Source organism: Triticum urartu, chromosome 4A (assembly GCF_056163025.1).
Source record: "Triticum urartu cultivar PI428250 chromosome 4A, HENAU_Tu73, whole genome shotgun sequence".
Lineage (NCBI taxonomy): Eukaryota > Viridiplantae > Streptophyta > Magnoliopsida > Poales > Poaceae > Triticum > Triticum urartu.
The window spans coordinates 616,437,585-616,450,013 of NC_141876.1; the positions used below are offsets into that span (position 1 = coordinate 616,437,585).

The 12,429-nt window shown below is 47.3% G+C and overlaps 1 protein-coding gene and 1 pseudogene across 1 annotated transcript; one reads left to right on the forward strand and one right to left on the reverse strand.

The window, feature by feature from the left end:
* Positions 1-5,614: 5,614 nt before the first annotated feature.
* LOC125555019 (ADP/ATP translocase ER-ANT1-like) lies at positions 5,615-9,702 on the reverse strand (annotated as a pseudogene).
* An 84-nt stretch (positions 9,703-9,786) lies between these two features.
* On the forward strand, positions 9,787-11,111 carry LOC147977401 (F-box protein At5g03100-like). Its single transcript, XM_087521157.1, has 4 exons — positions 9,787-10,112; positions 10,206-10,299; positions 10,638-10,799; positions 10,881-11,111. The coding sequence occupies exons 1-4, from the start codon at positions 9,787-9,789 to the stop codon at positions 11,109-11,111; spliced, it is 813 nt and encodes a 270-aa protein (XP_087377283.1).
* Positions 11,112-12,429: the final 1,318 nt, after the last annotated feature.

A 12,429-nucleotide genomic window follows, 5' to 3' on the forward strand; every position in this document is an offset into this window, starting at 1 on the left:
AAGGCCTAATACATGTCCAATGTATTCAAAGATGATGGCTAGTAAAAATTATGTGGACCACCATTATTTTCAAGACAATTTGACAAAAAAGGGTTTCCTCTGCTTTATATTATAAAGCAACCACCACAGCAGTACAAGCGAGCAAACAACAGAAAGAATATAAAAGAAAACGAGAAAGGTAAATGTATTTAGTGTGATCTTGTGGGAGAGTAAGGCAACGAGTGAGCTACGATTGAGACTCCTTACGGATGTTAGGTTTTTGAATTACCGATTCCATCGATAGAGAAAGTAAGCAGCAGGCACGAGTAGACCGACTGATAGCAACGGCGAATGAATGTCTAGAGCCAATAATTTTCTATCACTGAACTCAATCACTTGTTGCCGTTACTCAACAGTTTTCTGTTGAGGTCTATCCCCAGGGCCGTCTCCAGAAATTTGAGGCCCCGGTGCGATATACAAAACGGACCCCTAAATTTCGGAACCTGATAGAAACATTATAGTTGCACTTAATTATTTAACTTAGTTTTATTTTGATCATGTTTAGAAATATACCGAGTATTAGTGCAAAATAAAATAGATTGTACTAAATCGATAGTAATATTCTACGGATCAGCAGCATCAATATTTATGAAAATATCTACTCCCTCCGTCTGAAAAAGCTTGTCCCTCAAAGTGATGTATCTCGCACCAAGTTAATAATAGATACATCCATTTGAGAAAAGCTTGGGACAAGTTTTTTCGGACGGAGGGAGTAGTGTTTTTTAAATATATTTATTTAGTACAATGGCTCGACGAGCTAAAGTATATGATAAATTGATGAAAATATCTAGTGTTTTTGTAACTAGTAATATCATAGAGACGCCATAATGCGGAAATAATTCTGAAACTGAAAAACAAGACCACATCCCAGTTTAGGCTTAGCGTGGAATACTAACAATAAAAGTAATCCATGTACTTAGTAGGAGGGTAGCAGAAAGTTACTTACTACCAATCTACGATCATGGACTTACGCCTGTGTGAACGAGGCCATGTCGGCGGCGAACTGTTGCACAACGCTGGCCAGAGGTCGTCCTGCTCGCGCAAGAGGGAGGAGATATTCCGCGAGGCTGTTCCTTGGCACTTGACAGCAGCCTAGCTACCTCTGGATCCGGCAGGGCAGTGCCACCGCGGCCGCCGGCAAAGCTGGATACCATCATGGAAGAAGAGTACAGCTCCACCATCATGATGTACGACGCTAGATTTCAGGGCAAGATCTCTTTCTTCCTCGGGGCCGCTATCGACAATGGTTCGCCGCAGATCCATTGAACCGTGGTTAACTGGTTTTCAAGGCGGCGCGAAGCAATCGGGTGAATTGTTGGAGTAGGGCGGTGCGACGCTTTGACTCGACGTAAAATGGGGCCCGTGCAGGCACCCATTTTCCTGGTTTCTCGGCGCGTGGGGCGTTTCGCAGCTGAACCGTTTACATCGGGCACTCGCAGATCAGGCGTACGAACCAGGGTTTCTCTTATTTTTTCACCGATCGGGGCCCCCACGTTTTTGGGGGCCCTGTGCGATCGCTCACTTCGCACGCCCTCATCGACGGGCCTGTCTATCCCGTAGAGGTAGTCAAATTGGATCAATAATCGATTTCTAGGTTTTCAATTACTTAAATCAATAGTTCAAACCGCACTAAAAGGTAGGGCATTTCCTTCAATACGCGAACGACACCCTAATTATCATTAGGGCAGACGGTCCTACGGCCGCCAACCTAAAACGTATCCTTGATGACTTCTCTGGCGCGACGGGGCTAGCCATTAACTTCTCCAAAACCACTTTCGTCCCCCTAAATATTGAGTCAGAAATTGCCTCCGCGATGGCGGCCACACTTGGCAACTCTGTGGCCACTTTCCCGCAAAAGTACCTTGGCCTTCCCCTCTCTCCCCACAAACTGCCCCTTTGCGTTCCAACCCGTAATAGACTGTTGTGATGTGTATTTAGCTGGGTGGTGTGCTCTTCTGCTCTCTCGTGGTGGTCGTCTGATCCTCCTGTCCGCCCTTCTTGACAGTCTTCTCACTTACTTCATGATGTGCTTCTCCCTCCCCGGAAGCGTTCTGGAAGGAAATCAATAAGCGTAGACGGATTTTCTTTTGGTCAAACAATGACTCCTTCTCAGGGGCTAAGTGCTTAGTGGTGTGGGATCGGGTGTGTATGCCTAAGCAGCCAGGTGGTCTAGGTGTTAAAAACTTACGAGCGCAATTTTTTGCCTTATGTCGAATTTTGCATTCGAATTCCTCCACTCCTCCCCCTTTGCCTTGGAAAGACTGGATTATAAAACACTCCCCACTATATATAGGTATAGGTAAAAATGCCTCCTTCCTTGGCAAGGCTATCTTCAAGCATCTACATACACTAAGAGATCTCTCTCAGGTAAGGATAGGAAATGGCTCCTCCACATTTTATTGGTTAGATCGTTGGATACTTTCTAAGTCTCTCGCCACCACCTTCCCAGCCCTGTTTTCCCACCACACAAAGCCAAATGCTTTAGTCACACATATTATGATGGATGGGATTGATCTGGGCTTGCATAGCCAGCTAACCTTAATTGCTTTTAATGAACTTGTTTCCTTGAGATTGTTTTTGCAGGATGTGCACCTCACGGGAGCTCCAGACGAAAGATCGCTACTCAACAGGGCTGCCGTCTGCACCATGGGCGCCTACAACGCCCTTGCCTCGCAGCTGGCCGACCCAAACCTCGCTCACATCTGGGACTCAAGGGTTCCTAGCAGGGTGCAGGTGTTTGGATAGTTGTTCTATCTTGACAGGCTTAACCCTCGAGCCAATCTACATCGTAAGTCTATCATCAACTCGTCGTCCTGTCCCTGTTGCAACGGTGTGCAGCAAGACCGTGCTCACTTGTTCTTCTCATGCCCGACTGCTACTGCCATTTGGGATGCACTTGGGCTGCAGCCATGTTCCTCACCTCTTGTGGAACCGTGGAACTCGCCATGCCACCCCACCCTGCCGCAGTCAGTGTGGCCCTTCGTTCTGCTGCTACTGCTCTGGAAAATCTAGGATGCACGGAATGTGATGACCTTTAGGGGGGTTAACCAAACCCCAAATGATGTAATTAAGGCCATAATCTCGGACCTCACTCTCTGGTCACACCGCCTTAGAAAGACGGAACAAAAAAACCCCACGCCGGATTGTGCCTTGTTGATTAAATCCTTTTGAAATATATTCAGGCGGGGAGCCTTTCCCTCCGGTGACAGTTTCAAAAATAAACAATGTTCTATAATCTAAAGACGCATGTGTGTACAAGATCATGCCTACTTTGAGATAGAAATATTGCGTTTTTCCAATCGAGCATTTCTCCTCGATAAATTTTGGTACAACATAGAGCACGGTGGCCTTATGTCATGCTCTCCAGCACAAGCAACAACATCAGCTTTCCTTCACGTATTGCTAGCCAGCCATGGCGGCATGCCACCACCAGCCGAGTACATAACGGCTGTATACCTCACCTACAATTCAGAAAGAACTGCCGCATATGATTGCTTCTAATGTGCAAAAAAATGTCGTAAAGAAATTGGGGATGCTAATTTCTGCTTGCTTGTAGACAAGTCAAGAGATGAATCCAAAAGAGAGCAAGTGGCAATGGTTATAATTTGTTTTGTGGACAAACCTGGTTTCACTCGTGAACGTTTTCTGGAATATCATTCATTTTTCTCGACAAAGGATGGATTTTATTACTCAAAATGAAGCATTAGAAGGATACAAACACAATGAGCACATGTCTGGTCTCTGCATAGCTAAGATGCACACAACCAACACCAATGTACATACACACACAAAAAACGCCGGCGAATAGCAAAGTCATATAAGACCAAAGCTATGCCTAAGAGAGAGAGAGAGAGAGAGAGAGAGAGAGAGAGAGAGACCTGCCCTGAAGCGATCAAAATCGAGATCGACACACTACAACAATGACCATATCTGAGAAGGGAACAACAGTCGAGGGTTGCTGTCGTTGGAACCAACCACCAAAGGTCAAAGTCTATGTTTTCACCCTAAAAAAGTAGTCCGAGCATATCCGAACAATACCTTCAAGAAGGTAACGGCGCCAAAACATCGTCATTGCCAGGTATATCTGTCATGGGCCAGACCTATGTTTTCACCCCGGAATTCGAGACCGGGTACTCAAAAAGCACCACCATTGGAGTCGAGCATGTGTTGTCGCCACCACTTTCCGAGATCCTAGCAGCTGCATGTGCTGGGTTAGAAATCAATAGTTGCCGCTGCACAACTATACACTCTGCATCAAGACATCATCCATAGATTGCATATATCACCGTCGAACCAACCATCGGGTCATGGAGAGTATCGCTCGCAAAAACCTTTCAGTGGACATCATAATCCGCCATGAGGCGGCCGCCACGCCGGAGTGTTCATCCTGGACCAACACCGACGAACGAGGACCTCACCACCGACTGCCACCTCGCCGGCCTTGAACACCATTGTGCAAATCCGGCCAAGCCTGCAACTGCCGTCCGGAGCCATATATATGTACCAGTCTTGGTGTGATCCGTGCCGTACATGCCATGCCGAAAGCCTTGCGGAAGCGCAACGGAGAATCCCGATCCATCTATGGACGTTGAGGGTCTCGCGCCGCCACCCCATGGCCAGATGCGGCGAATCACTGCAGTAGGCGTCCGACATTGCGACAGCAATAGATCTAAGACCAGCCGATCGCATCTCTTGTAGACCAGCCGATCCACGTGGGTATCTTCTGTTTTGGCTCAACATCAATTAGTTGTGAACAATATTCGTGGACAGTGATATGACGGTGCAGTGCTAGAACACGTGTGGAGAGAGTGGTATGATCTAAAAGCCAAGTTCATGAAAGAGTGTCCTTAACTCCTTATGCATATTACATTCACTGTTTTGCTCATCAACTGCAGCTTGCTCTTGTTGCCGCATCTACGACTGGGTGTGCGTTATTCCACAGTTTTGGTTGGGGCTTGAAAGGGCAGCACACGAGAGCCAACCAGGCGGCGACTGACCACCATTATGGGATGCTAACATCTGGCACTACCGGTATTCCTCGCCGCTGCCTCCTCCATTTTGCCTGCCTGCCGCACGTGCTGCTACTCGCCGTGGTTTACCACGGCTACCGCTCCGATATCGCAACGCCCCGGTCACCCCATTGGGCCAGCGGCACGCCTTGGGCTGCTCTTGGGCGCAGCATGTCGACGACAGTGGTGGCTTGTCGCGCTACAGATTGATCCCCTGGACGTAAGTTGTGACGCCAGTGGGAGTTTGGAGGAGGAGGCACTGATTTAACAGTTCACGTTGATTACAGGATACCCAAGAACGACTCCATTTCCCTGGAACTGAACCTAACACAAAGTAATTAAGGTCTTGCTTGCTTGTTTCAGCTTTGATTAGATTCAGATCACCTATGGATTCGCTTCAGTGGCAAAGCTCAACCCGTGACTCTGTTTGTTTCAGCTTTGATTCGATTAGAATCACATGTGCATTCGCTTCACTGCTAACAAAGCTTATTATTATGTGAATGAGCTTCGCCACTGAAGTACACTTTGAGGTGCTTCAAGGAAATGCACTGAAAATGACCTGAATCTTATTTCACTGGCAAAGTTGATTCGAAATAGCTGTTTGTTTCAGCTTCACTGGAATGTTGAATCTGGTCCTTGAATTTCAAATGAAATAGTTGTTTGTCCCAATTTCCAGAATCAGTTTCACTGGTAAAACTGAATCTAGTCCCTAAATGTCAAAGAAATAGGGCTTAAGTATGCCAACTTGATTCTTAGGGCAGGAACATCATCTGATAGTTATAGTCATGCCATGACTATAGTTACCCATGCCATGGCTATGTACTGATAGCTATAGTTCTACCATGATATGTTCAATGACTCCATCCTCTGTCCTTGAAAGCCTTATTCCACCATGATATAGCTATAGTACTGATAGCTATAGCTATAGTTCTACCATGATATATTGAATGCCATGGCTATGTACTGATAGCTATAGTCCTTGAAACACTCGTCTCCAGACTCCAGGAATTCTTCTTTTCATCATTCATTAACAGTAAGCTTTGCTCTGCCAGTTTCCTAAGTGTAGCTTTCATCATCATATTTGGCCAACCCAACCTACACGTTCACATATATATCCATCGTAAGCTTTGCTCTTGATTTTGTAATCATGCCGGACTGCAAACCATTGGAGCTGGTTGTATCCAGCAAGAACACTAGCCTGACATTCAAGAGAGAACATTTGCAACGACACCTATGAATAAAGCGAAATAACTCTTGGGTCGAAAATATCTGTAGTTTACATCATGGAGGGCACTCTTGTATTTGAATGGATGCCCTGAAGTTACCATGATTCTGCCATGGAATTTATCAAATGGTAGGCACAGCCCCCTAAGAATTTGGTTAATGTCCATCCCAAGGCGAAACTCGCCAAGAAATTTCCCTGCAAAAGAATTAAACACAAAGCAATTAAGTGTGTCAACTTGATTCTTAGCGCAGTAACCTCATCTCTGATATGACAAGAATTGATGGTGACACCAACAACAACGGCTCTACTAGGAGTAGGACAGGGAGGATTCTCATAGTGTGTCCTAGATATCAAAATAGAGACCCCGGTACAGAGTGATACCTATGATATACACACTGAAGCCTCAGTACAATGCAGGAATACCATCAGTTGCAGGTGTCTTCTTGTACACATCCAGCAACCCCCTACAATTGTTTGCCCGGATTCTAGAGTAAATAGCATAAAACTACTACTTTACGGGTTAGGGTTCCGAAAAACTACCGAATTTATTTTTTTCGCTGATAACTACCAAGTCAGGGGTTGGCTGTTTCAAAAAACCCCAAATCCTCTTTGTTAAAAAGTTAAACATGTTTATGACAGGTCGGGCCCACCACTAAATGCACCGTTTGGTTGACTGTTTGTTTGACTGTTAACTGACTTGTGGGGGCCACATGTCAGCGCCTCATCCACGGATTTTTACGGATTAGCCCCTACAAATATTTTAAAAAAGCAATCGGGTCCCTGGAATCATTTAAAAAAAGCAATCGGGTCCTTGAACTGTCTACGCCGTGCCTCCAAAGGGCTCTGCCTGTGGTCGCCGTTGCGCCTCCATGGGGCTCTGCCCGTGGTCGTCCCCGCCATGGGGGGCTTGTGTGAAGGCCGCCGCGACCACCACCAGCCAGAGCAGCTCGAGCCCCTCCTCGTCGGGCGCAGGAGCCGCAGCAGCGACTACCTCGTCGGGCCATCGGGCCAGTGGCCGCCTGCGAGGACGCCGGCTCCCCATGGAGGGCAGCGAGCCCTGGCAGCCCTATGGCGGGCCGCGACCCCCAGGCGGCTCCCCATCGCGGGGCGGCGGCGCGGTGACCTAAACGGAGCCCCATGGCCGGTGGCGCCCCAGGCAGCTTCCGATGGCGCGCTCCGGCGTGGCGACCCGAGCTGGAGCCCCAAGGCTGGCGGCGCTCCAGGCGGCTCCCAATGGCGCGGGCGGCGCGACGACCCGAGCTGGAGCCCCACGGCGGCGCGCCCGACGATGACCCCTGTCACGGACGAGGCCGTTGAGGCCTGTGAGCTCCTTGTCGCCAGGGGCTCCGGCGAGCTCCTACTAGTAGCAACCGCGGAGGGGAGGGGAGCGACGTGGCATAGGGTGGCGGCCGGACCTGGCATAGGATGGCGGCGTGGGCAGTGTGGCCGGCGGCCATGGCAGTTCCTTCACGGGCAGGAAGAGTGGAGGAGAAGAAGGGAGGCAGAGAGGAGAAGATGACTAGATGAGAAGAGACATTGACATGTGGGCCCCACATGTCAGCTAAAGGTCAAACAAACGGTCAAACTAACGTCTCGTTTAGGTGTGGGCCCGACCTGTCATAATCACGGTCAATAGATAAGCATTCGGCAATTTGGGTTTTTTGAAACAGCCGAACCCTGACTTGGTAGTTATCTGAGAAAAATTAAAAACCGATAGTTTTTTGGAATCCTAGCCTGTAAAGTAGTAGTTTTATGTTATTTACTCCGGATTCTATCCAGATGGTATAGCAGGGTCCTGCATGCTACATTGCCAGCTGGCCATTACCATAATACCATTTCCCGTCTCTCTCCTTGCCATAGCCGAAAAAGCTCTTGAACTAGCCTTTGAGTGCAAAGTTACAGCAGAAAGGTGTGACTACGTACTCTCGGGTGTAGTACACCCGAGTTCGCTAAATTTTGAAAAAACTAGATAAAACAATATAAAAAAATCTGAAATTTTGAGTCAACAAACTTTATCAAATGTGTGAGCTTCTTGCAAGATTTCAACTCAAAATAACATCCAAGGAGCTCTCAGAAGAAAAAAATATCACTGCTCAAACAGTGCACAAAACTTTAAACAAATTTAGGGAGGGACCCATTGACACTGATTGGAGGTGCACAGTGTGGAATGCAAAGTACTCATATCACGCAAAGGTGAATAGACTACAGAGATTCTGAAATTGTCTTAACAAATAATTGAGACAAGATAGAACGTCTGTCTGAAGGACTCAAGTAGTACCTACAGACTAAAAGAAACACAAGTAACGATCTAGTCAGCCGCCTCCCTAGAAAGCTAGAGTTTCTCTGCTTCCCGCCGGCGCCATCGCCAGTCCACCCCGTCTCCGGTGGCCTTATGGCCATGGAGGCGGAGTGGATCCTGGCCCTCGCCGGTGGAAAGGGTTCTGTTTTTAGATTTTTCTTCAAGTTTTGTTAGAGTTTGTGTCCTGATTAGAAAGGTGAGACAGCGACGGCTCACTGAAGATGGAATAAATGTCTCCTCGCCTAGTCCCCATTCCGTAGATGCGTCTAGCATCGTCGGTGGGCGCGTGGAGGTGTATCTCTGGGGGATCAGTCTTTGATGGATTTGCTCGGATATGTTCATCGTTCTTGTATCCTCAGGTTGGATCCTACTGGTCTACACTCTTCATCGGCGGTTGTATGGGGCATTAGCACGACTACTTTCTGACTGTCTACTATAATAAGGTTTTTCTGGCTCTGGCTCGCTTCAGTGCTTGTAGTCATCGCTAGATGGTCTATGAATCTGGATGTAATTTTTGTTATGTATAGTGTTTGTTGTACTATCATTATTGAAGATGAATAGATTGAAAGTTTTTCCCGCAAAAAAAAGTTGTGAAAAGGGAAGTGACTAAATGAGAAGGAGCAACGGCTACGATGGAATGCAACTAAAAAAGTGAGGGCTCTCGAAACAGAGAGCCTGCTCAGGAGATGATTTGCTTCGACTCCTATCTTCTGAGCACGGATTGGCCAAGCGTGTACTTGGCGTTGCATTGGGGCACTGCATGCTGTGGGTTTTATATTATGGTGAATCCGCAACAAAATGAAAATTGAATCTGTTTTTCCGTCTCACCTGACTGACTGTATTTTCAAATGTGTTCTCCTCCTACAACAGTGGACTTCATTGGGGAGGCCTATATATACATAAAACTACAAAAGATAATTTAGGATGGAAAATATAAGAAAATGATAAACCAAAATAGAGAAAAAGAAATGATAAAAATTAAAGAGAACGAAATAGAAAGGGCCCGTTCTAATTTTTTTAGAGAAGAAAAGGGCCCGTTTCTATATACATACAGAGTACAGTACAGCCCACGAGGCTCTCTCCCATCCGTCCTTCTTCTCACTCCCGATCCCATCTTTTCCCACAGTCATGATGGCGGCGGCGCAGCTGCACCTGGCAGATTAACCGCGCGCCGTCTCCTCTCCCCTACGTACCGCCCGCAGCAATCCAGAACGATGGAAATGCTAGGGGCAGGGCGCTCCACGGGCGGCGGCGGCGGCGGTGACCGGCTGAGCGCGCTGCCGGACGACCTCATCTGCGCCATCCTGTCGCGCCTCCAGGCCGTGCAGACGGTGCGGACGTGCGTGCTGTCCACGAGGTGGATGCACCTCTGGTGCTCCGTACCGTGCCTCGACATCGACATGGACGAGCCGGAGTTTGATTACCAATGTGAACTCAACAACTTCATGACCAACCTTCTGCGCAGCCATGAGTTCACGCTCCTGGAGGATTTCCGGCTGCGCGGGGCCGACGTTGTCATCGGGGACCGTTTGCTCCGCTAGTGTGGTCAAGATACATGGCCTCGCCGGCTCAAGAGGTTGCATCTTTCCAGCCTGCGGTTGGAACTGAATGATCTTGCGAGCCACATGAGCAGCTCCGGCTGCCCTGCCCTGGAGGAGGTGCAACTGGAAAAATGTGTCTTCTTCACCACCAGCAACCCTAAGATCGTCTCCTCCTCACTGAAGATGGTGAATACAGGGTCTATGATGATGAGATTTTCCGGTTGATTATAGAGGCTCCTTCTCTTGTTTCTCTCCGCCTCGGCGAGGTGCGCGATCACATTGTTGATACGACCGAACCACATCACCTGCCGTCTCTTGTCGATGCGTCGATTCACCTGTATTGGATTGAAGACGACAATTGGGTATTTTTGGCGTGCTGTCTAATGTGACAACCTTGCACCTGTTGCATTTTGAGGTCACGGTATATCTTCTTCTTGATACCCCCTTTTGTTCAGTTTGCCTCTCCTTTATCTGGGGCCATTTTAAAGATAACAAAATGACCATCTATCTGGGTTTCGTTTCAGTTGTTGTTCTATGAGAATCATCAGGATCTTCCTGTATTCAAGTTTGAGAACCTCAGAACCTTGTTCCTGGACGAGTGTCGTATTAGCGATGACTTCCTCGGAGTACAACAATACCTGTGGAACTTGCGTAACCTGCATAAGCTCACTTTGCGACATTGCATGGTGCTACTATTACTTCTTTCATTAATTATTACCGCAACTCAATATATTACGTAATATTGATTCCTTTGTGTTATTCAACAGGTCCCGGATTTTCAGCCTACAAAGGAGGTGATGAAACGCCACCAGTCATACTCTAAGGATCTAGTGCATTTCAAGTGCAAGAACCTTAGGTTTAGTGAACTCATATACCGAGATGGTGATGATCATGTGCACCTACTTGTCAAGGGTTTGGTGGGCATGTGGAGGAATCTGCCAAACAACAAGATCGAACTCACCGCTCTCAAGAAAAAAGAACATGAACAAACTCATTAAAGTCCATTAGGCGTATAGCACTATACTTTACCTCTCTTTACTAGTACGTCTGCGTGTGCAAATATACATTACAGGGACTATGCACTATGTAAATAGCTATTGAATTGTGTCAAATAGAGGACTAATTAATTATCTGTTAAGTGAGGAATAACATACAACATTATTCCATCAGTAATTGGGTTTGTTTGTATTTGATGGCTGAGATGGTTTGGATTTCACCAACTCCTGACTTTTATATTAGTGCAGACTAGATTCTTTATTGAAATAAAAGTGTCTTTTATTGCCTCGACTATATGATTTTAGTATCTCCCCCCTGGGATATATATCATCATTTTTAAAGCTCTGTTCTGCGGCAATGGCGGTTGTGATCATCCCTTGTACGTGCACCATTCACCACAAAAACCAAAACTGTTTGCAGCAATGCTAGATCATTATCGGCATCATCATGGTTGACGCGGTCGATCTACCAACAACGCCGGTGATGTGGGAGATGTTCACAACCATGATGACGTCCCCTAGCGCTACTTTTGCTTTACTGTGTGCGGCGACCGTGACATTTTCGGCATACTGGCAGGCGGCGGCGATGCGACCGAATCTGTCATTGTTAGTCCAAGATTGGAAACAAAACACAAGGATAATGTCCCTTTCAACTACTAAAATGTGGTTGCTAATCAAAAGCAGGAGAATGTATCTCAGGTTCTTACCAATTCTTACTCAACATGTGGTGACCGGTAACCAATGGTGTAAATTACCTCCAAAGATTGGGTAAGCGACTGGAAGGTGATGCCAAATTGCACGGTAAATCCATGGAGCTTGGTAGGCTTAAATATGGTAGCAATGTTATTTTGGGGAACGTAGCAGAAAACAAAAATTTTCCTACTCGTTTCACCAAGATCCATCTAGGAGTTCATCTAGCAACGAGTGATTAGATGCATCTACATACCTTTGTAGATCGCGAGCGGAAGCGTTCGAAGAACGGGGTTCATGTAGTCGAACACGACGTGATTCAAATCACCGGAGATCCTAGCACCGAACGGACGGTACCTCCGCGTTCAACACACGTACGGAACGGATGGCGTCTCCTCCTTTCTTGATCCAGCAAGGGGGGAGGAGAGGTTGATAAAGATCCAGCAGCACGACGGCGTGTTGGTGGATGCAGGACGTCACAGTAGCAGGGCTTCGCCGTGTACTACGAGGGAGAGATGTAACAGGGGAGAGGGAAGCACCAAAGGCTGAGGTATGAAGTCCTCCCTCTCCTCAACTATATATAGGAGGGCCAAGGGGGGGGGGTGCGCCAGCCTAGGAGATCCAATCTCCT